This window comes from Bos indicus x Bos taurus, chromosome 19, assembly GCF_003369695.1.
Source record: "Bos indicus x Bos taurus breed Angus x Brahman F1 hybrid chromosome 19, Bos_hybrid_MaternalHap_v2.0, whole genome shotgun sequence".
Taxonomy (NCBI): domain Eukaryota; kingdom Metazoa; phylum Chordata; class Mammalia; order Artiodactyla; family Bovidae; genus Bos; species Bos indicus x Bos taurus.
This window is the reverse complement of record NC_040094.1, coordinates 25,592,587-25,618,603: the sequence shown is the minus strand read 5'-3', so window position 1 is coordinate 25,618,603 and position 26,017 is coordinate 25,592,587. Positions and strand designations below refer to the sequence as shown.

Below are 26,017 nucleotides of genomic sequence, written 5' to 3'. Positions count from 1 at the left end.
CAGGAACCATTCATTTCTCAGATAAGAAAACTGATCCCTAAGACAAGACACCAGGGAGAGTGTCTGCCCAGGGACAGTGATGGGGTACAGCTCTGGGGGAAGGGATCAGCCCCTGTGGCCCCAGAGAGACCTAACCGGTGATGCTCATGGGCTGCCTGGTAACAGCCTGAAGCCGAGCACAGAGGCCACAACGAGGGGTCGAGCCGATTGGCAGTGGCCCTGGGTGCTAAGTTATAAAGTGTCCCCAGAAGTGAACAGAAAGGGAGAAAGTGATATTCACCTGCAGCTCTGCTTGAGGGGAGCGCCCCGCCAAGGTGCACGGAAGCCTTGGATAAGCTGCTTTGGGTGGGGAGGGGACACTAAGGGGCACACCCAGGCATCAGCAGCTGTCACAGGAAACTTTCTAAGGAGGGCGCTCTGGCTAACTGCAGGTCATTTCCTTGGCAGTGCATGCATGTTTAGTCGCTCAGTCGTGTCCGACTCTTTGCGACCCCCTGGACTGTAGCCCGCCAGGCTCCTCTGTCCATGAGATTTCCCAGGCAAGAATACTGGAGAGGGGTGCCATTTCCTCTTCCAGGGGATCTTTCTCATCCAGGAGTCAAACCTGGGTTTTCTGCATTGCAAGCAGATTCTTTACCACTAGTGCCATCTGGGAAGCCCTTCCTTAGCAGAGGGGCCTGTACGTGGGGGCAGGAGCTGCATGGCTCAGGGCAGAAGAGATACTGAAGCTGCCAGCACCCACCTCTCCAGCCTTGGCACAGGGCACCCATCTGAAGGGGATGAGTTATGAGCCTCCCCTTAACAGCTGTTTCTCTCGCCTCTGCTGGACCATTTTACAGGAGGACACGAGGCTCATGCTGGCCAGCCCTTGCATCAGGGCTTGGGGATCTTACTGGGGCCTTGGGAATGGATGTACTTAAGCTCAGATTTTCTTGATTCTTCAGTAAATACTGTTTAAAACTGTTTACCTGAGATCACAGCAGCACCCCTGTGTGGCTGTTTTGGTTGTGTATGAACCTCATTTTAATGGGTTGGTGCTATGCTGTGCTGTCAATATCAGCTGTTGCTGCCTCTGTGCCAGACCCCATGCTGGCACTGGGAATGTGGCACCAAACCAAGTCCCTGCCTGCATAGAGCTGACACTGTCAAGGCGATGACAGTCGTAACTCAAGACTACATAGCTGCATCTGTCTGGGAGCACTAAGTGACATGGAGAAAGAGAAAGCCAAGGAGCAGGAAGCGAGCCCTAATCCCAGCCTGAAGGGGTCAGGGGTCCTGGTCCCCTACTGAGGTGCCAACCAGCCCCTTTGCTTATCCCCTCCCTCGGCCAGGGCACCAACATTGCATCAGGCAAGGCAGTGGGTGTGGCAGTGGCCACAGGCCTGCACACTGAGCTGGGTAAGATCCGCAGTCAGATGGCCGCCGTGGAGCCAGAGCGGACGCCCTTGCAGCAGAAGCTGGACGAGTTTGGGCAGCAGCTGTCTCGTGCCATCTCCGTGATCTGCATGGCCGTGTGGGTCATTAACATCGGGCACTTTGCCGACCCTGCCCACGGTGGCTCCTGGCTTCGAGGTGCTGTCTACTACTTCAAGATCGCTGTGGCCCTGGCTGTGGCTGCCATCCCCGAGGGCCTCCCGGCTGTCATCACTACTTGCCTAGCACTGGGCACGCGGCGGATGGCCCGCAAGAACGCCATTGTGCGGAGCCTGCCCTCTGTGGAGACTCTGGGCTGCACCTCGGTCATCTGCTCGGACAAGACGGGCACGCTCACCACCAATCAGATGTCGGTCTGCCGGGTGAGTGGCTGCAGCCAGCCTGGGTGTTGCTGTGTGATGCTCGGCAGGCTGGGCTACCTCTCTGGGCCACTCCCCGACTCCAGAGATGGAGGAGAGAATATGTGTGCTGTCCCATGGTGGGAAGCAGATCCAGGTTTTCCTGGGGCAGAGCAGCAAAGCCTGGCTAGACATGCATCATTTGGACACATGTGTCACTCTGTAGGGTCCTGGCAGGCCTCGCAGGCCATCTGTGAACCTCAGTTTCCTCGTCTGAAGTTTGGGTGTGCAAGCCCTGCCAGGTGACCATAAAGGAAATAGGGGAGGGTCAAGTACAGCCTGGGCATCCAAGCCAAGCCGGGCCTGGACCCAGGTTTTAATCCTGCTCCACCATGACACTCTGTGGTCAGTGCCTGTCACCCGATACACCAGCTCCAGTGACCTGGGAAGGGCCCAGGCAGGAATTATTCATTCCTTGGCACTCGATCCCAGATCCTGGGCTGCTGCCCACATGCTCCAGGGAGTCTGGCTGAGACTCCAGCAGGTCTCTGGGGTAGAGGAGTGGCTGGGCTGTTGCTGAAGGCTGTGGGTTTCCCATTCTCCCAGGCCCCCTGATCACTCCTCCCACCCCTGCTCCCATAAAACCCTGGAAACCCACGCTCTGTGTCTGAGACCTTAGTCCCCCACAGAAGTGCACCAGAGGCTGCCGCAGGGGTGGGGGCACCAGCTTGCTTTGCTGCCCTGCAGCCCCTGACCTGCTAGAATCCCTAGTAGGACTTCATTTGAATAGTCCTACTAAGGATAATGAAACAAGAGTTTGAAAAACATGAGCACACCCTTGTGCCCCCCAGATGTTCGTGGTAGCTGAGGCCGGAACGGGTACCTGCCGTTTGCACGAGTTCACCATCTCGGGCACCACGTATGCCCCGGAAGGCGAAGTGTGAGTGCTCGGCGAAGGGGCACAGGTGGGCGGGGTTTACGGGTGGGCGGGGCTACGTAGGACAACTGTTGAGAGTTGTCATTGGCGAGGCCTCCTGGGGGCGCGGCCAACATACTGGGCATCGCCCAGGGGCGGGGCCAAGAACCCAGTTCTGACCCTCTGGCTCCACAGGCGTCAGGGAGAGCGGCGAGTGCGCTGCGGGCAGTTTGATGGGCTGGTGGAGCTGGCGACCATCTGTGCCCTGTGCAATGATTCAGCACTGGACTACAACGAGGTGGGTCCCTACCCACTTTCAGTGACTTCCCTAGTATCCAGGTGCTCAGAACAGACCTTTCTCCCAGAGTATCCAAGCTCCCAGGATTGGAAGTCCCTGCCGCTTGGGAGTGCCACACCCCAGGAGCACTGCCATCCACACTGCTCCCTGCTTCTTCCTCGGTTTGGCTTTAGAACCTTGCTCTGGGGCTCTTGGGCTGTGGGGGACTGTAATGTAAAAGGCAGAAAGGCCAGGGATGCCTGGGAGAAGAGGTGTAGGGGACAAACACTAGGAAGTGTTTAAAGCAAAAGGCACAGCCCAGAAACGGTCCACAGGCCACTATAACCTGATGTGATCTAGGCAGTGAACTCTTCCTTGTGGCTGGAGCAGAAGCATGGTGCACACGGGAGGCTTTTTGCCCCTGAATGGGGGCACTTGGCCAGACCAAGTCAGTCTGATGCCCAGCTGAGGGCAGCAGACAGATAGCAAAGGGTATAGAGCAGGGGAGTGATATGGTCAGATCTGCATTCACAGAAGATCACCTAAGTCTCAGTGTGGAGGACAGAACAGACTGGGCAAGACCAGGGCCAGGGAGCCCTGTGTGGTCATCTGGGCCCGAGAAATGTCAGCTGAGTCCTGGCTGGGGCTTCAGGAAGAGGGGAATAGGCATGGGTTGGAGAGAGTTTGGAGCCAAAATCCTGGGACTTGGTGACCAGTTAGGTGAAAGAGGGAGGAGCTCAGGTAGCTTCTAGCTGCCATTTTGGCCGGAACAGTCACTGGAGTGGCACATACAGAGAGATGGAGGCAGACTGAGGGTCGGAAGGCAATCAAGCCCAACGGGCAGCAACTGCATGAGTGGGCATGGGGCTCAAGAGGGAGGTAGCAGTGGCCTGGGTGGGCACTGGCTGTTGTGAGCCTATGAAGAGTGCTGGAGGCAGGGGCATATGAGGCCTCAGGGAGAGAAGAGGGAGGGAAGCAGGAGCGCCTGGGAGCTCCAAGGCTCAGGCGGTGAATGGGAGGTGAGACCGGGGGCTGCCCCGACCCTGACTCCCTGTACCTGGGCCCCTCTAGGCCAAGGGTGTGTATGAGAAGGTGGGAGAGGCCACGGAGACGGCCCTGACATGCCTGGTGGAGAAGATGAATGTTTTTGACACGGACCTGCAGACTCTCTCCCGGGTGGAACGAGCTGGCGCCTGCAACGCGGTGAGCAGCATGGGGGCCTTGGCCACAGTCCGTGTGGCTGGGGCTTCTGGGGCATCGGGAGAAGGGAGAGGGGGGAAGGAAGTCCTGGGAGGCTTCTGGGAGGAAGAAGGACCTCAGATGCCTACCTAGTAAGACTGGTCTAGGGAAAAAAGAGAGGAACAGCTGAGTGTGGGCAAGGACTTGGAGTCAGAAATTACCCAGCCTCGTCAGGAAATGGCAACTTTGGGGCATTTCTGGGGCTGGAGAGGGAGATGGAGGCCTTGAATGTTGGGGTTAGAGGAGGATAGATTCACCACCGTGTAGGGAGCAAGAGGCTCTTCACGGGGTCGAGCAGCTGGTGAGGAAGCAGCCAGGATCGCTGGCCCTGCCCCTCACGCCTTGACCCACCCGGGCCCCGCAGGTCATCAAGCAGCTGATGCAGAAGGAATTCACCCTGGAGTTCTCCCGAGACCGGAAGTCCATGTCAGTGTACTGCACGCCCACCCGCCCTGGCCTGGTGGCCCAGGGCAGCAAAATGTTTGTGAAGGTGGGCCTGCCTGACCGGCCTGGGGCCTCTGCACACCTGGAGTCCCCGGGGGCCTGCTCTCCAGTCCTCTGACGAGCCAGAGCCTGCAGCCGTGGGACACTGGGGGAGGTGGGAGACCCTCGGCAAAGGGATGCCTCTGGAATGAGGGTGGTCAGCCTGCCACGGGGAACTGGGAGGGGGACCCGGTGTCGGGCAGGTAAAACCCGGGCCAGATGCTGAGGCCTGCCCCTCCCTGTGGTCCCAGGTCTGATCTGAGAGGCACGGCCTTGCTGCGTGACCTCGGGGCCACCGTCTCCCACGTGGGCCTTGGGTCCCTGTCTGAATAGCGGGTCAGGCTGGACTGTCTCAGGAGCCCTTTTGCTTCTGATGGGGACTGTTGACGTGGTTGGTGTCCACACTTGGTGCTTTGTGTCTTGGAAACAGTCCTAAGGAGGAAAGGAAACAGCTCCATCCAGACTCTCATCCATAGTCCTTCCTGTCACTGATTTTGAATATGAAGTAGGAGTCAGAGTAAAGCAAAATCTTTAAAATCTGTTTTAAAACCTGCAGTGGGGGGTTTAAACCTGTTTTAAAACAAAAAGCTTCTGTATTGGGAGTTTGGGTTTCTTAAAATACCCAGTGTTTGACTATATATATATATATGCTGTATATATATATTGTGTGTATGTATATATATCAAGGGACTTCCCTGACATTTCAGTGGTTGAGACTCTACACTTTCACTGCAGGAAGTTCAGGTTCCATCCCTGGTCGAGGAGCTAGGATCCCGCCTGCCCTGTGGCTCGGCCACAAAAAAACAAACAAAACCCCCCTAGTGTTTGGGGTACCTTTTGGGGAGAGGGATGAGGCACTGATGGAGGATTCAGAGGTTTTTTCCAGGCCTGGGACGAGGTCCAGGGTGAGACCCCAAGGCCAGTGAGAAGCCCTGCACCCCATGACCACCCTCCAGAGCCACATCACCCACACCCTCAGCTGGGCTCTGTTTCTGGTCTCCCAGCAGGGCTCAGCCCACTTCCCGATGCAGAGCACCCTACAGAATTGGAATCGTGGGAGCACCAGCCTGGCAGGGCAGCAGGGTCTGCAGGAGGGTGCCATTCCCACCCTGTCCCCCAAAATGCTGCGTCAGGCCTTCTCAGCTGCAGGCTAATTGCCGGGGTGGGGGGGGGTGTTCTGCTGTGGGCTTCACACTGCGTCACACTCTATGTGAGCCCCCACTACCCTCTGGGCTCTCTCACAGTGGGGCCCACTTGGTTCCTGCACCAACCTTCTTAAAGATGGATGGATTCTGTTGCGCCCCTTATTGTGTGTCCCTTGAGTGACCTTACTTACCTGAGATCTAGGCCTCAACTCACAGTTAAGCAGGAGGGAGGGAAGGGGTCTCGACTGACCGAGTTGTCTCCTCCCCTGTCCCGCTCCTGCAGGGGGCTCCTGAGAGTGTGATTGAGCGCTGCAGCTCAGTCCGTGTGGGGAGCCACACGGTACCCCTGGACACCACCTCTAGGGAGCAGATCCTGGCCAAGGTCAAGGACTGGGGCTCAGGTTTGGACACACTGCGCTGCTTGGCACTGGCCACCCGAGACATGCCCCCGAGGAAGGAGGACATGCAACTGGATGACTGCAGCAAGTTTGTGCAGTACGAGGTGGGTGCTGGGACCCCAGGGCTGTGTGTCCACCTGCAGTATGAGGTGGGTGTGCAGGAGGAGGTGGGTGTTGGGGCCCCGGGCGCGTGTGTCCGCCTGCAGCGCTGGGCAGGTGGCAGGTTGAGGATGGGTTCGGGCCCCGCTGGCATCTGCCCCCTCCCTACAGACGGACCTGACCTTCGTGGGCTGCGTGGGCATGCTGGACCCTCCAAGGCCCGAGGTGGCTGCCTGCATCGCACGCTGCCACCAGGCAGGCATCCGTGTGGTCATGATCACAGGGGACAACAAAGGCACAGCCGTGGCCATCTGCCGCCGGCTTGGCATCTTCGAGGACACGGAGGACGTGGCGGGCAAGGCCTACACGGGCCGCGAATTTGATGACCTCAGCCCCGAGCAGCAGCGCCATGCCTGCCGCACGGCCCGCTGCTTCGCCCGGGTGGAGCCCACCCACAAGTCCCGCATTGTGGAGAACCTGCAGTCCTTTAATGAGATCACTGCCATGGTGAGGCCACAAGCTGGGAGCCTGCGGGGAGGTGGCGGCCTGGGGTATGGTGGGAAGCACTGACCACAGGGCTTAGAAAGAGCAACTGGCCAACCCCTGCCTCTGCTTCATTCTTATTTTTCCCAACATCTTATTTCAAAAAATTTCAAGCCCAAAGAGAAATTGAAATGATTTTTATAGCGAATGCCTGTAAATATCTGCTGTCTAGAGTCTATAAATAGCATAGGTATATTTGCTTTATCGCATACCTGTCCCTCTACCCACCTTCAACCCATCTTCCTTAATGCATTTCAGACTCAGTTGTAGACATCAGTACATTTTGCCCTCACACAGGAGAGGGAACTTTACCATAACCCATGAGGTTCCTTTACACACCTTCTCCAACCAGCCACGACTCGCAGTCTCTGCTCTGATTGTTTTTCTTGCATCATGGATTATTTTGCCTCTCGTGGATTTTCACATGAGTGGGATCATACAGCATTTGCTGTTTGTCTGGCCTTTTTCCTTTGAGGTTTATCCATGTTGTTGGGGGACTCAGTGCCATGATTTTTCGTGTACTGTTCAGTGGCATTGCACTGTAATACCCGTCTCTTCATCCCTTCCCCTCTGGATGAACACTGGGTTTGGTCTCAGTTTTTGTTCCGTCTCATTCTTGATTGCTGACCTCTTCATCAACGCTGATCTTACTCTTAACCTCGATCTCACTCTCCCCTCTCTTGACCTCAGGTTATAATCTTGATCTCCAGCCTATCCCAGTCCTTTATGTTGACCTTAATTCTTATATGTGGCTCAGTCTTGACCTGATAATGAGCTGGGCACCAACCTTGACTTGACCACAACTGTAAACTTGTTCTTGGCTCTTATTTTTGACCTTCACACTGACTTGGTCCCTGACCTCAACCTTAAACACCTTAAACTGATCCTTTACTCAATTCAAGCTTGATACGAGTTCCAGTCTTTACCTGGACCCTGATCTGATCCCTGACATTGACCCCCCCCCCAACAATCTATTACTTTATGTTGACCTCAGCTTTGATCTTGACTTTGACATCAACTCTAACTTCTACCATGACATCTTTCCTGATAGGGACCATAGCCTGGACTTGATCTCTCCTTTAATCTAATTTTTTTATCTTGAACATAAGTCCATTCTTGACCCTGTCTTTCACCTTGGCTCCAGCCTTCACCTTAACTACAACCCCTAACTGACCCTTGACCTGGGCCATGACCTTCACCTCATTCCTGATTTGACCTTAACTTTGTCCTTAACCTCAGTCTCATTTTCTACCCCACATCCCACCTTGATTTCATCTTTGCCCTCAATGTTGACTCACCTTCTTCCCGTCCTCACCTCACCATCCTCTCTGACCTTAAACTTGACCTTCTTCTCAATTTTGTCCTTGTCTGCACTCCCTGCCCTGTCCTTAGCCTCTGCCCCAGATCAGTTTCTAGGCTCATGACCTCACCATTGGTTCCATTCAGCTGTCTGCTTCCTCGGGGACAACCCCTAAACTTGGCGACAGGCTCAGGGAGGGGAGTCAGGCAGGTGTCAGGGAAGTTTCTCAGGTGTGAAGCCCCCTAACCTGGCCCTCAGACAGGAGACGGAGTGAATGATGCCCCAGCCCTGAAGAAAGCAGAGATTGGCATTGCCATGGGCTCTGGCACGGCCGTGGCCAAGTCAGCGGCGGAGATGGTACTCTCAGATGACAACTTTGCCTCCATCGTGGCCGCGGTAGAGGAGGGCCGGGCCATCTATAGCAACATGAAGCAATTCATCCGCTACCTCATCTCCTCCAATGTTGGCGAGGTTGTCTGGTGAGGCCCTGTGTTCCGTCCTCCCAGCCCTCTGGACCAGCTGTGGATCCCCAGGACAGGGAAAATGCCTGGTCTGGGATGGGGCTGCAGGGAGAATGCCTGGTCCTGGGATGGGGCTGCAGGGATGACGGGACCCGTGTCCTTCCTTGGAAGACTGGGACCTTCCAGAGTCCCACCACAGGGTGGGCAGGAACAGGGACACCCATCATTCTCCAGAACCCCTGATGTACCTTAATCCCCAGGGTGGTGCTGGAGAAATCCCTTGGCATCCCTCCAGCCATGACCTTCTTCCCACTTTCAGAGTCCTGCGAGATGGGAGAACTCACCTCACCTCTGGGCAGTAATATGTTTGTGTGTGTGCACACAGGGTGTGTGCCTGAGTGAGAGGCTTGTGTACACGTGTGCATGTGACTTACTGTTCATCTTTGGGCATGAGTACATGCCGAGGATTTGTGCTCGCATGTAATCGTGTACACACTTAGGTTCACATGTGAGTGACGCCTATGGCGAATGGTGAGCGCACGTTTGCCTGGCCGTGTAAGAACTCTGCATCTGTGCACGTCAGGGCAAGCGTGTAGATGTTTGCTTATGTTTGTGGGATTGTGTGTCCTGTACTAGGTGTTTTGCACACATCTGTGAACAAATGTGTATCTGCTCAGGCACGCACTGTCCACATGTGTGTGTCTGTGTGTGTGTCTTAAAGAGAACTTGTGTCCTGTCCTCAATGGAAGAGGCCTAAAGGGCGGGTCTATCCAGGCCCCAGAGCTGAGACTGGGGGTTTTGGGGTGGCCCAGTGTGACCAGAGTGTATGCACCCACTTCTCACTCGTGCACACACATCAGAACTAGCAGAGTGAGGCGGGGCTGCTGCAGAGACAGTGGGGGGCACTCCCGGGCCTCGGGTGTGAGTAGCAGCTGGACCTTCCATTTGCTGGGGGCTCAAGCCCATGACTCTGGTTCCAGCATCTTCCTCACAGCAATTCTGGGCCTGCCCGAAGCCCTGATCCCTGTGCAGCTGCTCTGGGTGAACCTGGTCACAGATGGCCTACCTGCCACAGCCCTGGGCTTCAACCCCCCAGACCTGGACATTATGGAGAAACGACCCCGAAACCCTCGAGAGGCCCTCATCAGTGGCTGGCTCTTCTTTCGATATCTGGCTATTGGAGGTGAGTGGGGCCCCAGCTTTCATAGGGATTCCTGGAGTTTCCTAAGACCCTTGTATCAGTTATACTTACAAACTCCAGACCAATATGACTCAGCCTGGCTTATGTCAAGAGAAACTGTACGTGGACTCATGTAACTGAAAAGACTAGGTATGCTTCAGGCATGTCTGGATCCAGCCCTCAGACTGTCACTGGCATATTTTAGCTCTGCCTGAGCTTCATTCTTAAGCAGGTGCCCCTTGGGATGGCAGGATGGTTGCCAAAGCTCCAGTCCTCAGACTTGCCCCATTACAGTCCCAAATAAAGCAGAAGAAAGAGTCTTATCCTATCACTTCTGTAGAAATAGGATGAAATTCTCAGGCCTGTTCTCCACCCATGTCGTGTCACCTGCCTATCTCCTTGCCAATTGCTGTGGCCAGGGATGGAGCAGATGCTGACTGCCCATCAGGGCCACTGCTGACCCTGAGGGTAGGTACTACATACTAAAGGGAGAGAGTGGTTCCCTGACAGAGATTCAGCAGATTATTGGGAAAGGGAATCAGATGCCAGAAAACCACAGGCGTGCACTATAGCCAGTTTCTTCCTGCCCTCCCCACAGTGTACGTCGGCCTGGCCACAGTGGCTGCTGCCACCTGGTGGTTCCTATATGATGCCGAGGGACCGCAGGTCACCTTCTACCAGCTGGTAAGCAAGGGATGGCCAGGAAGCCCATTGGGGTCATCTGAGAGGTGTTGTTGGAGTTCCAGGAGAGAGGGAATCCAGAACCCCACGGGTGGCCAGTGGCTGTCCCTCCCCACCCCTGTACACCTGTAGACGCCTGCCACTTAAGGAAACAAGCTCAGAAGCCGCCAGAGGCCTAGAGACAGCAGCACAGCCCCCGAGCCAGAGAAGCTGCTGCTCGCTCCCCCTGTCATTCAGTTACAGGGGGCCTCAGGGCTTCACTGCCCGGAAGCCTTACCTTTATTGGGAAACTTCCCAAACATTGAGGGCTCAGTGATAGGAGCACCTAAATGGTGGAACTTTTGGCAGAGGGTCAGACTGAAGTGATCAATAGTGGAGGGAAGGAATCTGCCAGGCTTTTATAGCCAACCTGTCTCTTGGGGAAAGGACCCATTGACCTCTTGAAGTCCCCTGGCTGGCAGGTGCACACCACAGGCCTGGCTTAGTTCAGCCTAGCTCTGGAAGTAAGCAAGGAGACGCCACCTCCATCCTGACCTCAACTGCTGTCTGTCCATCCGTCCTTCTGTCTGAGCAGCCAACGCATCTCTTTTGCTTGAAAGAACCGTCACAGCAATTCTGGCCAGGCCAGTGGTGGGTTTCTGGTTTAAAGGAGAGAGCTGCCTGGATGTAGACTTTCCTTCCTCTGGTGTGCTAGCCTTTCTATTTTCCTGTAGACAGAAGAGCTCAAGAGAGGGACCCTGACTTCCTGCCCCCATCTTGGGTGTGTCAGGGAAACAGTCTTCCCCCACCCCGGGGGCAGTGTGAGGGCTCTTTCTGGGGTTCATAGCTAGGTGGAGGCAGGTGGGGGTGCTTTCTTTCTCCCACCAACCCTCAAGCACATGGGGCTCCCCTCCTGGCAGCAGTGCAGAGCCTGGGCCCAGACCCCTATCCCAAAGGCTGGTGGCCCCTAGCTCTTGGCAGATGGATCGGACACCTGCCCCTGCAGCTCCTGTAGGGGCGGCAGGTGGAGAGTGGGGTGTGCTGACCGTCCTGCTACAGCCTTCCTCCTGTCCCACTATCACCCTCCTCTGGGCTATATGAAGCCCAAATCTCCAGGGACCTCCCCCCATATCAACCTTCTGAGCAGTCCCATACAGCCAGCTGCATACCTCCTATGGAATAGCCCATGGTCCCAGTGCACTCACCAAGTCCAAAGTCAAAATCAGTTGCCCTTTTGCAAACAATTCCCTCTTCTTCCATCTGCATCTCAGTTCCACCTCCTCCCTGGTCACCCCAGCCAGACCCCTGGAGTCCTGGTAGACACACATCCCATACCCACCACCAGTCAGTCCTCAGTCCCCCTGGGGCCACCTTCCCAACTGTCCTCAGATCATTCCATTTCTCATTTATCCACTTGGGCGAGAAGTGGCTGTTAGGCACTGACTGTGCCAGGCACAAATTGCTAGAGCAATGGTGGTGACTGAAATGGCAGAGTATCTGCAGAGAGTGTCCTGTCTGGTGGGGGAGAGAGCCAGGGAAATGGGCGGTCATGTTTTATAGTGAGCCATGCTTCCGCAGAGAAAAGGCAAGAGGCTATGGAACTCGGAGGTGGTCAAGACTTAGACCTAAAGTAGAACTCTCAGCTGCAGGTGTTGGAATTTCAGGAGAGGTGCCCAGAGCCCTGCTAGCATTCCTGGAGGGATGCTGAATAAAGGCAGGAGAGTAGATCCTGGATCCTGGCCGCCCAGGTTCACGCCCAGGTTCTATCACACACAAGCTGTGTGATTTGGAACAGGCTACTTAACCTCTCTCTTCATTTCTCCACCCATATAAACTGGGTAATAGACCCTGCCTCGTAGGGCTATCCAGACGATTACCCGAGTCAGTACATATAAAGTGCCTAAACCAACACTTGGCACGTGGTAAGAGCTATGTAAATGTTAATGAAACCCAGAGGGAGGCTCACAGGTGAAGGCTAATGGGAAATAGCCAGGGAGGCCAAGGGAAGGAGTAGGGAGAACAGTAGCTTCACCCAGAGAAACAGGCCTGCCACCCCCCGGGGGAGGGGTGCTCACGATGAAACTGCGAGGCAGAAGTTCCAGCCCCTGAGCACCTTCTGATGAACAGTGCAGGAGGCCACACTGCGGCCAGGACCCAGGCACAGTGCAGGCGCTCACTGCTGAAACCCAGAAGGTCGGAACTGGGCAGGGTGTTTTTGCTTTTGTATGGCTGTGACGGGGCTTCGTTGGTGTGCGTGGGCTTTCTCTAGTTGTGGTGAGCAGGGGTCACTCTTCATTGCAATGCACGGGCTTCTCATTGTCTTGGCTTCTCTTTTTGCAGAGCACAGGCTCTAGGGCACGTGGAATTCGGTTGTTCAGGACTTAGTTGCTCTGTGGCAGTTGGGATCTTCCAGGGATCGAACCTGTGTCCCCTGCATTGGCAAGCGGATTCTTACCCACTGTGCTAGCAGGGAAGTCCCGGGATGTTAATCTATTGAAACACCTCCATGTGATTCTATTCTCATTGTCTTCCCTATGCGCGGGCATAGGGATGCAGGCACACATATGCCCAAATGGGAGGTGTGTGCATGGCATCTGCGTGTACACGTTTGAGGAAGAAGGTCCTTACCGTTAAGATCTGGAGGTGAGGCCTGACAGTGGTGACACAACCCGAAAAAACATTTGTCCTCTTGGTCAGTTGGTGGTTTCAAAGTTTAGGACATTTTCTCTGCCCTGTGATCAGTGTCAAATAAAACTGTGCACTTGTCCCAAATACTGGAGTTCAGTTTTTTTTGGAGAAATTCCCTCCTCTGTTGATTTAAATAAGACTCTCCATCTCTTTGTCAAGAGAGAAGTCTAGCCAAGCCATGGTCTCTTATCATTTTGCATCATGCACAAGAGAGGAAAGAACCAGCAGTCCAGGCTGACGGAGTTGCTCTACCTGCATTTATGCCGTGTGGGGAATGAGGGATGGATTTCCTGGGCAGGAGGTCAGGCTGCTGATCGTATTACAGATTTCTCATTGAGGCTTATTTTCGCAGCACGTGGCCCTCATTTCTAAACTTTAATCTTAAAAGGATCACTGTTTCAGAGGAGATTCCAGGGGCCAGATGTTGGAGAACAGAGCTGTGTAATGGTCGTGAATGTTCACGCGAATCCCCGTGGTGCGGAAGAGAACGAGACGGAGGTTCTCACTAGTGGCGTCAGTTCAGCATCTTGTTTCAGCAGCTTCTGAGAGCAAGGTTCAGGGGGCAGGAAGAAAACTCCCCTGGGGCCACAGGGGCAAGTGCCACCTCCCTTATTGAGTCCTGAGAGCTCCTTGTTCATTGTGCAGAAGCTGTGTAGCAAGCCATCACCTGACCATGCATGTGTTAGGCCTTGTCGTGAGCGAAGGGCACGTCTGGTAGAGCTCGATTTCAGAGGCAGAAATGAAGAGGTGTGAATGGAATCTTATTTAATAATCATGACTAGGGCCCCAGTAGCCTCATCTTCTGGGCTTCCAAGGTGGTACTCGTGGTCAAGAACCTCTCTGCCAGTACAGGAGACCCGAGACTTGCGTTTGATCCCTGGGTCAGAAAGATCCCCGGGAGGAGGGCATGGCAACCCACTCCAGTATCCTTGCCTGAAGAATCCAATGGACAGAGGAGCCTGGCTCCTACAGCCCATAGGGTCACGTTGCAAAGAGTTGGACATGACTGAATCGACTTAGCACGCACGCTCACAGCCTCGTCTTCTACCAGCTAAAGGTGAATTCTATTCAAGTATAATTTTGCTGATTGATTTTCATATGCATTTACTTATTTGGCATTAGTCGCTCAGTTGTGTCCGACTCTTTGCGACCTCATGGACTGTAGCCCGCCAGGCTCCTCTGTCCATGGGATTTTCCAGGCAAGAATACTGGAGTAGGTTGTCATTTCCTTCTCCAGGGGATCTTCCCAATCCAGGAATCAAACCCGGGTCTCCTGCATTGCAGGCAGATTCTTTACTCTCTGAGCCACCGGGGAAGCCCAACTCATTTGGTGGCTTCATTTAATCACTGCCTCTCCTAACCCCTGCACCTCTGATACTTAGGCCCTCGCCCCCTGATTCCAGGGCCCCCTGCCGTCCTCCCCAGCCTCATACCAGCTGCTCTCCCTTTTCTCAGCACAACCCCACCGCAGTACATCTTGCCCTACCCCCTGGCACAATGCAGCCCCTCCGTCCCCATCCTGGGTGAGCGAGCACCCCTCCCTGGGCGAGCACCCCTCCCTCTCCACAGCAGCACTGGCTGTACTGTGTCCTCAGATGTAAGCTGAGGGTGAGGGGGTGGGGTGAGGCTCCCCATGCCCTGGTCCTGCCACTCTTCTTTCTGCCTGCACCCCATCTCACCTGGTTGCCCCCAGAGGAACTTCCTGAAGTGCTCCGAGGACAATCCAGTCTTCGCCGGCATTGACTGCGAGGTCTTTGAGTCACGCTTCCCCACGACCATGGCCTTGTCTGTGCTGGTGACCATTGAGATGTGCAATGCCCTGAACAGGTGGGCTGGCAGGGGGGCCTGAAGCGGGGGCTGGGACAGGGGCTGAGGGTCAGTAGGGGCCCAGGATTGGGGGTGGAGGTGTCCAGAATTACAGTCTGAGGGTCAGAAGGGTCCAGAGGAGGGTTCTGAGAGCCCATGGGGGCTAGAATTGGGATCCAGGCGATCAAGGGAGACATGGTTGAGGTCTGAGAGAATAGAAGGGCCAGGATTAGGTCTGAGGGTCAGAGAAAGGGGGTCCGAGCCCCAGGACTGGCCCCTGGGGGCTGAGTGGGCAATAGCCACACACCCCTCCTGGCTGCATTCCCAGAAGCACTCCGGATCTTAGAGGACGATGCTGAAACTCAGACCAGCTCCTCCCTGCACCTCACTTGGGGGATGGGTGGTGGACCAGAGTGGGGCCTGCCCGCATCCTGGCCTGAGGTGAGCGCCCCGTGTGCCCTCAACAGCGTGTCGGAGAACCAGTCACTGCTGCGGATGCCGCCCTGGCTGAACCCCTGGCTGCTGGCGGCCGTGGCCATGTCCATGGCCCTGCACTTCCTCATTCTGCTTGTGCCGCCCCTGCCTGTGAGTCGCTGCCCAGCCCTGCTCCCCTCCTGCGGCTCCTGGGGTCACAGGGCCCTAATTCCCCTCTGAGGCTGGGCATTTCCGGGGCCTCTTTGTGAAACTGCCTGGTGGCTGTGATGGAGGAGAGGTCTGATGGTGCTCCATGACCACATGGAGCTGGACCCTGGTCAGCCAGATGTGTCCCCCACTTCAGGACATCCCTCCCAGACTTGGGGAACAGAACAGGTAGGGGGAGAAAAAAATAGAAAAAAAAAAGAGGTCCCCCAAGGCTGGGGCAGGAGGAAAGATGATGCCCTTTGCCAGTGCAGAATTCCTCCCACTTCCCACCAGGACAGAAGGACTTGGTCCTGCGGGTGAGAGCAGGGGAGGGCGCCTGGGACAGAGGAGACTGAGTGGACACAGATCTGGAGGCGGGACGGGGGGCACATCTTAGAGGTGTTTGTGAAGAGTCCACTGTAGTCGGGGGTGTGTGAAGCGGTGGATGTGGGGGTCTCTGGGCACTCCTTCCTTTAATTAAGACACCCCCATCCCAGCTCATCTTCCAAGTGACCCCACTGAATGGGCGCCAGTGGGTGGCGGTGCTCCAGATATCTCTGCCTGTCATTCTGCTCGACGAGGCTCTCAAGTACCTGTCCCGGAAGCACGTGGATGGTGAGTGGAGGCCCCAGACCCCCCTACCAGCCCACCTCCCCGCCTGCCTCCGCCCCCAGTCTGCAGTGGGTGTCGGCAGGGTCTTGCACTTAGGGGCCGGGGCCCTGGGCTCACCAGGCTGCCGATGGGAGCACCACTCAGGGCTGGGCCGCCTCGCTCTCCTCGCTCGCTGCCAGCCCTGCCCCGCCCGGCCTGCTGTGCCCTGCTCTGGGTCTTCCCCTCTGACTTCTCTGAGCTGAGCCTGTCGCAATGCAGGCACTGTCAGGACGGCCTCCCAGACACAGACTGGGCAGCCGCTGACTGCCTCCTCTGGGACCCCAGACCACACTGGGTTGGCCTCTTTGGCACCACCTTGTGGGTGGGTGAAAGGGGCATTTTCTGAGTTCCCATCTCTGGGTGTGTCTTACCTCGGGAAGGAGGGCAGAAGGGCAGGGTGGGGGGGCGGTGTGTGGAGGGGCGGGCTGGGGCATGCTGTCCGTCTCTACCCACCTCTGCCAGGGGCTCAGAGAGCAGGCAGCTCTGAACCTCCTGAGGGCAGGGAGATGGGATTGTTCTCGCTCTTTGAATTGCCCAGAGAGGGAGGAAGCAGGGGTGAGAAACTCCCTCTTCCTGGGACTTTGAGCCAAGGCCTTGGGTCTGTGGCCAGGCCGCTGGCCCATGTTAGGCCCAGAGATGACCGAGGCCTGTGCTTGAGCAGCTGGGTGGGTCCTTAAGGGCCACCTCTGGCAGGAATGTATCCCAGGCCTGGGGGGATGCCTGGGGTGGGGGTGGGGTACTATAAATAGATCACGTGTCTGGATTCGGCAGGGGCCAAGGCAGTCAATCAGCCCCCGTCTCCCATGCTGGCCAGCCCTCCTGGGCACTGAAAATATTTGGTCTTATTAAAAAGGCCAAAACAAGTCAGCCTCCACTCTCTGGAGAAGCTGGCCCACCCCAAGTCTGTCCACAGGGTGACCAGACATGGTGGAGGAAAAGGAGGGCTCAGCCAAAGGGGAAAGTGGAGCTGGTGGGAGTGGGAGCCAAAGCAAGGCTCCAGCCCACAGGTGCGGGGAGGGGAGCCGGACACAGCATTGTGCCTGCTGCGGGGTTTTTTCTGGCCCCTACTCTGGACGCTTGAGAATCCCATGGACCGAGGGGCCTGGCGGGCTATAGTTCATAGGGTTGCAAAGAGTCGGACACGACTGAAGCTACTGAGCACAGTGGACGCTCCGGGGGAGGTGAAGGAGGAGCTGGCTCTGTCGTCTGAAACTCTATCTTCTGGACCCCCGACTCCGGCTGGAGCGCAGAGTGGGGGTTGGTCCACCCAGAAGGCTTGACCTTGGTCACACTCGCTCACCTCCACAGTCAGGCCTCCTGGGGGTGCGGGCAGCTCAGACAGCTTCATGTCTTCAAGAGCTTTCTTTGGCCAAGAGGTTCCGCACGTTTTCTCGAGAAAACTCCCAAGTGAGGCTATTTCTCAGCCAAGGGGAGAAGCCTCTGTTTCCGACACTGTTCCAGTGCTGGTTGCTGGATGGTGGAGGATTTGGCTGGGTTGGGGAGGGGAGCAGGCCCCTAGTAGGACGGGACAGGGGAGGGAGCATCCTTGCGAGGCCGGGGTTGGGGTGGTTTATAGAAGAGGTAGGGTTTGAGCAGAGGTTTGAAAGGGGAGGATTGAACTTGGCGGAGAAGGAGCTGGGCTCTTAGTGGGGCTGGGGCTCAGAGTGCAGGGTACAGGGGTGAGTCCAGAGTTGGGCAGGGGCCTCGGTTACCAAGGTAAGGACCCTGGACATTGTCCTCAGGGAAGTGGAAGCCACAGAAGGGCGGAGGCATAGGAAGATCTGGGATCACCAAGGAGGGCAGGTGGGGGGCGAGGCTAGAGGAAGGGAGGCTGCTGGGGCCTGTAGAGCTGGTCTGGGAGGGGAGACACTGAGGCCCAGGGTGAGCTGGTCCCAGGCGGTGCCTCCACCTCCACCAATAACCTGAGATGCTGACTGTGGTCCTGGTGAGGTTTGGCTTGTGAGTGTGATGCTCAGCTGTCAGGAGTGGCATGGGGCCTGTAGGCTGAGCATCTGTGCCCACATCAAAGAGATAGGGTGGAGTGTGCCCACTGGCAGCCTAGACGGATCTGCCCCATGCGGCTGCAGTCCCTTGGGTCTCCTAAAGGCAGCCCGGGCAGGGGTGAGACAAGAGACCCTGTTATGTTCCCAAGCCAGCCTGGTGGCCTTTTAGGGAAGTTTTGCAGAGGACTGATGCTCATGACTTCCCCACAATTTATGAGGAATGTGTCCTACAGAGGACTGTGGGTGCTGGGTCAGCCCCGGGGGGTTGTGGGGTGTCCCGTTGCCCCACCTCCTGGCTCTGCCCAGGTGTGGCTGAGCATCTGTCAGGCGGAGGCCTGTGGGCCTTGCTGAGGGGGTGGGAGACCTGGAGAGATTGAGTGTGAACCGATCTGGGAGGGTTCAAGATGTGAGGTGGGCCTGGGGTTTATTCTGATGGCAGTTAGGGAGCCATGGAAGGGAGCGGTGGGCTGAGTCTGTAGCATGATGCCAGGGGCAGGAGGGTGTTGGTGAGAGGCCTTGAGGCAGCAGAGGACGAGACATGGGCGAGGTGTCAGGGTGGCCTTGGTTCCCGGACCTCTTCCTGGTGGGTGGTGGTTCACCAAACTAGAAACCAAGAGGAGAAGGAGCGTCGGATGCTCTGGGGGTGTTGATGGAATACGTGGGGTGAAGGAAGCCCCGGGGATGTCCAGAGGGATGGAGCAGGGCTGGGGACCGACCGAGAGATGCTGTGGGAGAGTGGGAGAAGAGGAGGCCGGAAGGGGCCCGCGGGAGCCAGCCTGGATATGTGCTCCCATACATATGTCTTCACACGCTCTCGGGTTTTCTTCCAGAAGACAAGGGCCAGCAGTGAGTGCGGGGAGCAGAGTGGAGTCTGCAGCATGTACCTCAGAGTGACGGTGCCCAAGCGTTTGCCTCCGCCGCCCCCACCCCCCACCCGCCTGCACACTCGCCTGCTTGCTCACTGGGCTCACCGCCAGGCCTGGCCTGGGGTCTCCGTCCCCGCTCCCGCCTGCCGGGGGGCTCTGTGATTCAGGTCTCTGGGCTCTAGTCCAGGAACTGCAGCCTGCGAGGGGCCTGCCCAGAGGCCGGAGCTGGCCCAGAGCCCTCCTCCCCGGATCCACAAGCACGTACACTCACACTCCGAGCGCTTCCCCTGCTTTGAGGCGGCGGGGCGTGCCCTTAGCGACCTGCAGGCGTGTCTACACTGATGGAGTTCTGGGAACCACTCTGATCTCACCCTTAGCGAGTGCCTGGTCTGGGGCCTGGTCGGCCCCAGGGTGAAGAGGGGACATCCGGACCCAGCCGTGCACAGCGAGGACAGACAGCCCCCTCCATTCCACTCCGCTTCCTTGGAATCAACTCACGAGGGCTTGAGCCTGTTTCTGTTTATCCACGCAGGGAGTTGAAGACTCACAGCGAGAGACACAGGAGTGGGGGAGGGGGCTGAGCAGGGATCCCCCTTTCCTGGGAAATGGCCAGCCTGCCGACCTCAGCTCCAGACTCAGGGTCCTCTGTTCCAAGCAAACGAAACACGCCATCTCTGCGTTGCCTGCCCTACCAAGCAGAGGATGGGGTTGCCTTCTGTGTTCCTGCCGCCTGAGACCTGAGACCTCCTTGGGATCGCTGAACACTGTGCCCTGCCACCCAGCCCAGGGCTCAGCCATCTCCAACTCTGCATGGCTGGGTGATCCTCGGCCTTAGTCTTTGCCCCTGCCCCCCGCACACCCATGAGCCAAAAGGGTGTCTGTCACTAAGAATGGCGAGTTATCAAGGGCACATTCTGTCTCTCCGTCCTTGCTGGAGGGACCCATGAGCACCTGGATCACCTCCGTGGAGGGAAGAGAGCGTTCGAGGAACACAGATGTTTCTCTGCACTCATCTCTTGCCCCTCCGGCAAAGATTAGCTCGGCACAGAAGCAGCGGTGAGCAATGACTGCATCCTTGCCCCTCCTCGAGAGTGTACAGAGTGATTATTTTATATGTAAATCAAGACCCATGTCCCATCCTGACCCCCAGAATCAAAAGCCCCCTCGGCCTGCCTTGCAGACAGATGGGCTCAACATTCAGCGGCCCCTCCCCCTAGCCTTTGCCCTCCCTTCTCTTGAAAGTGAGAGAACCCAGAGTCCCCCATGTCTGTAGGGGAGGAGGGCGGAGAGGAGGGGCAGGGGCCTGTACCCACCTGCTGACCTGAAATCTGGTAGAGAAATAAAGGTCGAGTGTCTGGGGCCATGAGGGTCATTGTGTTTCCCGGGGAATGGGCCCCTCTCTGCCCCCCGCATGCTTCCCTTGGGGGCTCCCACCCCCTGTACCCCCTCCCCCAGGATCCGGGAGCAAGATCTGGGGCTCCCATGTCCCCAGCCAGAGATGATCTCGTCAGACAAGGGGCAGGGGAGACCCTGACTTCTGGCGTCGAGTCTGGCATAACTGCCTCCTCCGCAGGTGCACAGCATTCGACAGTTGGTGCACGTGATCAAAGGCCTTTACACGTGGTTCATGGGGAAACGAGGCTGGGGGTGGTCCGTGGGAAGCAGGACTGGGCCTGGAGCCTGAATATCAGGGGTCCCTTGTTCCCCACAGAGGGGACCCCAGCCCCGGCTGTTCCATGGGTCTTGTCTCTCCCCCAGGTACCATCCATCTCTGGTCTTTACCAGCCCCACTCGAATGCATCCCCCCAAGATTTCCTGAGGCTCACGCTGTCCAGGGCCCTCATGAAGCTGCTTGTCATGAACTCCTGACTTGCCCAGACGGCCCTGCCCTCTGGGACCTCTTGGAAGGGAAGAGCCAGGGTCCTCTGCCTCCCTCGTTTTCTCCTCTGAAGGGAGGACTCACTGCCCTGGTGATGGGACTCGGGCCCTGCCCACAGGGCCAGAGGTGGGACCAGCTCCATAACCACAGGGCCTCAGTGCAGAGTGAAAATGTGGAGCCTCTTGTTCAAAGATTAGGAATTTCTTTTCTTTCTTTTTTTGACGTGGAGCATATCTAAAGTCTTTGTTGAGTTTGCCACGTCATTGCTTCTGTTTTGCACTTTTTGGTTTTCTGCCTTGAGGCATGTGGATCTTAGCTCCCCGACCAGGGATCAAACCCACACCTTGCTCGTTGGAAGGTGAAGTTTTAACCACTGGACCACCAGGGAAGTCTCAAAGAATTTCTTAGCAGTGGCCGCAGAGCAATAAACCACTCATGCAGGTCTCCTCTGAGCAAGAGGTCCCCGTGCTACGGATGGGGCATCCAGGAAGCTGGTCAAGACTAGAGCAGGCAGTACCTGCCCTTAGGAGCTGCCAGGTTTTATTTGGGGGACAGGATTTGACATACAGTTTACCACAGGACCTGGGAATGAAAAGGTGTCCCCCTTGTACAAGGTCCATCTCAGATCACAGCCTTTATACACACTCGGGTGTCCTCAACCAGCTCCATGAGGTGGGCCAGGCATGACTCTGTCTGGCTTGATCATCTAACTGGCCCTCATCTTGACAGACAGGCAGTGAGTGGCCCTGTGATGGGCTTGGGGGTCTGCTCAGGACACAGGCGGGCTCCAGGGCTCCCGGCGGCCTCTGGGGCGCGTGGCCAAGCCTGCTTTGCCTCCGCCCCCGCCCCTCAGGCCTGCCCAAGTCTGGCCTCGTCCAGCACACGGCATGGAGCCTGATGGGCCAAGACAGGGCGGCCAAGGTAAACAGAGGTTTCCTACCTCACGGGCGCAGGCCCAGGAGGGAATTCCGGGGAAAGCCCCGGCATATTTCATTCTGGATCAGCGATGGCAGCCACCAAAATGCCTGTGGCCTTCCCCCTGCTCCCTTCAGAGGCCAGGATTTTGTGCTTCTGTGCCCCCACCACTACACACCACATCTGGGAGGGAGGCCCACTGGGGCTGCGTTGGGAGAAGTGGAAGAGCAAACACAGAAAATGAAGACGTGTCCACACAAAAACCTGAACCCAAGGGTCCACAGCAGCTGTATTCACCGTGGCCTCAAAATAAAACAACCCAGACGTCCATTGACGGGGGAAGGATAAACAAACTGTGGTGTGCCCATACAGTGGACGGCAATACCCCCCCACCAGCAATAAAAATCAGCGCATCCATCTATGCAACAGAGTGCATGATGCTGAAAACCCTGATGCTGAGGAAAAGAAATCAGAACCAAAAAAGAGCCCATACTGAGCGATTCCAGCTCTGTGAAATTCTAGGAAAGGCAAAACAAATCTAGTAACAGAGCCACAGAGCCAGGCTGGGAGCCAGAGAAGATTGACAGCGAAGGGGCAGGAGGAAGGTTCAAGAGTGATGGGTTGGGGCGGGGCGGGGAGGCGTTGCAGGCATTTGTCAAAATTCATCAAACTGTGTGACTAAAATGGGTATATGTGATTGCATGTAAGGTAGCTCAGATGGAAAAGAATCCACCTGCAATGTAGGAGACCTGGGTTCCATCCCTGGGTTGGGAAGATCTCCTGGAGGAGGGCATGGCAATCCCCTCCAGTATTCTTGCCTGGAAAATGCCATGGACAAAGGAGTGTCTGGCTGCAGTCCATGGGATCACAAAGATCAGGACACGACCGAGCTACTGAGCGACAACAGCAAATTTACACCCTAATGCAGTTTGATTTAGAAGAAAGAGAAAAGAGGTGGGGGCCAGAGGGGGCAGTGGGTATGTGGCTGCTGTGGGTGTAGCATCTTCAGCATCAGCAGGAGGTGGACCTCTGGGTGTGTGCCTGCAAAGCGTGCAGTCCAGGGGCCCAGGCCAGCCCCAAATTGCCCTATGTTCCAGGTGCAGGAAGAGGCTGAGGGCCAAGGGGAAATGACCCCCGAGTATGGAGGAGAACCAGGGGGCTGGCACAGATGCCTCGGATACTCAGGCAGAGGGGCTCCAGCCAGATCATGGCCCATAGTTGGGAATAGAAGAGGCCAGAGAAGCCATGCAAGGTCCACGTGGTGGGGAGATGCCAGGCTGGGGACCCCTGCTGTGGCCTCCACATGGATGCCCACTCTCCCCACACGTCCCCCAGACAGTCCAGTTAGACCAGCCCAGGGCCCTGTTCCAGCCGGTGTCTGAGAGGCTGAGGTACCAGGTGAGTCCCTGGGACACTGAGGCTGGCCCAGATGGTCTGGGGAGCTTGGGCTGAACTCCTCTTCGGGTGGTGGTGTGGCCTCTGCAATCTTGGGATGCTGAATGGCCAAGAAGACTCTTTGGAGCCTTTGTGACCCCCTTGAGGGCCTGGGCTGGCCTCCAGGACAGGCACACAGGCCCCCTCCATGCTCACAGAGCCGCTAAATTTAGCCAGGCAGGGGAGGCTGTCCTGGGGCCGAGCGCTTGGCAGCAATGCCTTGTCTCCCTACAAGGCCCGGCCCAGTGCCCGAGCCGGCCATCCGGCCTTTGGGCTTATAAGGCAGGTCTGGCGGCTCTCAAGGGCTGGAGTCTTGGGGTGGGCTCTGAGCCAAGATCTCAAACTTTGGGGAACCTCCTTCCTGGCCACCAGCAGACATGGGAGCTAGTCGCTGTGTGACAGTGGGCACTCAACTTCCAGAGCCTCTGTGGCCTTACCTGTTAAATGGTGGTTCTCCAACTAAGGCTGCTATAAAGAAAAGCCCGCAGCATTCCAGGCTTCCCTCACCCCCCAAGATGTCTAGAACGAACACGGATATCTGTCCCTGGGGATGCTGAAGCTGGGGCTAAGGGTAGGAAAGCACAGCCTCGATGGAAAGATGCATTTTAGAACCGGTGAAGGGATGTTGACTCTATCAGCTGCCTGTCTTACTCTGCAGAGTTATTCACAGGAAAAGGAATTTGGGGAAAGAAATAGAACTTCTTTTATTTCTTTTTGTTTGGGGGGTTATGGTAACATCCCCGAATGAGACCATTCTCCAGGGTGTCCTGTTTTCTGAGGGTCAGGGTCAGAACCAAGACTGGAACAGGAGCTCATGTGTGTGCTGTTTGTCCATGGGTCCATCTGTCTGTCAGCAAGCTTGGCTCCTTGGGGGAGAAAGAGATGGAGGAGGAGGGGGAGGACATGTGAGGGTCTGAAAGGCACAGACACAGATTGGAGAAGGTCTGCCCGACCTCCTTCCCTTCCTCCCTCCCTTCCTCCATCCCTCATCCTTTCCTCCTTCCTTTCTCGTGTCCGTCTCTGCTCCCTTCCTTTCCCCGACCATGCCCCCTCATCCAGTCCCAGCAACCCTCCTGAAATGGTTCAGATTCAGTGTCAGCATGCACCACCCCACCTCCCATTGCAAGCAATTCACGTCCAGGGCCTGCTAGTCCAAGGGCCGTGAGGTCAGCTGGGAAAAGGACAGATCCTTTTGTCTGGGGTCAAGATCAAGCCAAAGGGATGTGACTACCACAGCTCTGCCTCCCAGCATCTCTGGATTTTCCTAGAAAAGCCCAGGAAGTGGTACTCACCAGGCCTTCTTGCAGGTAGCATCATTGGATAAGAGTTGAGCCTGAGACTGGCGGGCGCTCTGCACAAGATAAGGCTGGTCTGTTTGATGGGGTGATCCGCCTGGTTGGTGGGTGGGGGAGGGGGGGGCTGGAAGGAGCTGCAGGCCTGCCCTCTGAGTGGGGGGACCCTTGCTATCCAGAAGGCTGCTCTATCCAGACAAGAGGCTGGGATTCCCAGCCTCGGGGCCTGGCTCCGGGCCCAGAGTGATTTCCCAGTTACAGCTTCGCCAGGAAGAAGACTCCTATCACACTTCAGGGTAGGGCAGCTTGGACAGAGTAGGGGGCGGGGCTGAGGGAACCCCGAGGACACCCTGCCTGGGCTGAGGGAGGGCCAGGGAGACCTTCCTGCTTCAAGCGGGGGCTTTCTGTACCCTGCAGGGTGAGCTTAGGCAATCCACTTCTCTCTGAGCTCCGGTTTCCTCACCTGCAGAATGAGGCGGAGCTGCGGGGAAGCTTCCAGCTCTGGTGTTCTGAGGGCTCATGCAGGACTTGCCCCCACCCAGCCCAGCCCCCGGGGACCCCTGCGTTCAGAGCCTGGGAGCGAGTGCAGGGACTGCAGAGGAGCTGTACCCCAAGCTCAAGAGCTGCCTCAGTGTTGCAGGACCCATCCCCGGGACTTCGACTTATGAAGAAAGCTCATTGTCACCCGGTTTCACAGAGGAGGAAGAAGAGGTGAGGCAAGGTACCAGGCCCTTCAGCAGGCAGCAGAGCTGGGACTGGGCACTGAGACAGTCTCACGTCAGGCTTTCTGAGCTGGGCTCGGGGAGCCCGACCCTGACGTGTAATAGATGTGGCCCTTATCCTGTCTGGGCACCTGCACCCAGGTACCCAGAAATGCTGGTTTCAGGGTAGTGGGGGTGAATCCAGGACAGGAGCGGTGGGGGGTCAGAGATGCCAGCCCAGTGCTGAAGTTGACTGGGCACAGGCCAGGCTCAGATCCAGAGGGACGGATGGATAGAAGGGGGTCTGGGAGGTTGGGGTGGGGGTCTTGCCTCGGGCTCAGCAAGTGTCAGGGAGCTGGACAGGAAGCAGCCCTCTTCCCTCTCTGCCCTCCTGGCTGCAGAGCCCCAGGGCCTGCGTGCTCCACCTGGGGGCCGAGGGAGGGCGGGGAGGACGTTTGGATACGGGATGAGTCCCTGGTCTGGGGAGGGCTTCAGCCAGAGGCCACTCCACCCAGGCCCTGGCCTGAGCCCCCAGCTCTCTTCTACCAGGTTTGTGGGGGGCTGATGGCTTTATCTTTGCCTTGTGACGTGTGGCCCATGGTTTCCTGCCAAGAACTTCTGTTTCCGGAGGCCCAGCAGGGCCGCCCAGGCCGAGTCAGGAGGGGCAATGGGGCTGGGCCTGGGTGGC

The 26,017-nt window shown here is 56.9% G+C and overlaps 1 protein-coding gene across 5 annotated transcripts in view; it reads left to right on the top strand.

The window, feature by feature from the left end:
- ATP2A3 (ATPase sarcoplasmic/endoplasmic reticulum Ca2+ transporting 3) overlaps positions 1-20,471 on the top strand; it is a 36,868-nt gene extending 16,397 nt beyond the window's left edge. For 2 of the 5 annotated variants that reach the window (XM_027517149.1, XM_027517147.1), the window contains exons 8-21: positions 1,332-1,796; positions 2,624-2,712; positions 2,884-2,986; positions 4,037-4,168; positions 4,569-4,694; positions 6,116-6,334; positions 6,501-6,836; positions 8,431-8,651; positions 9,614-9,816; positions 10,412-10,497; positions 14,855-14,988; positions 15,435-15,552; positions 16,086-16,203; positions 19,073-20,471. In XM_027517149.1, the coding sequence (XP_027372950.1) occupies positions 1,332-1,796; positions 2,624-2,712; positions 2,884-2,986; positions 4,037-4,168; positions 4,569-4,694; positions 6,116-6,334; positions 6,501-6,836; positions 8,431-8,651; positions 9,614-9,816; positions 10,412-10,497; positions 14,855-14,988; positions 15,435-15,552; positions 16,086-16,203; positions 19,073-19,092 (2,370 nt within the window). In that variant the 3' untranslated portion in view covers positions 19,093-20,471. Of the gene's footprint in view, positions 1-1,331; positions 1,797-2,623; positions 2,713-2,883; positions 2,987-4,036; positions 4,169-4,568; positions 4,695-6,115; positions 6,335-6,500; positions 6,837-8,430; positions 8,652-9,613; positions 9,817-10,411; positions 10,498-14,854; positions 14,989-15,434; positions 15,553-16,085; positions 16,204-16,443; positions 16,548-16,736; positions 16,949-19,072 lie in introns of those variants that run through there. The other 3 variants (XM_027517151.1, XM_027517150.1, XM_027517148.1) reach the window with 3 other exon arrangements.
- Positions 20,472-26,017: the final 5,546 nt, after the last annotated feature.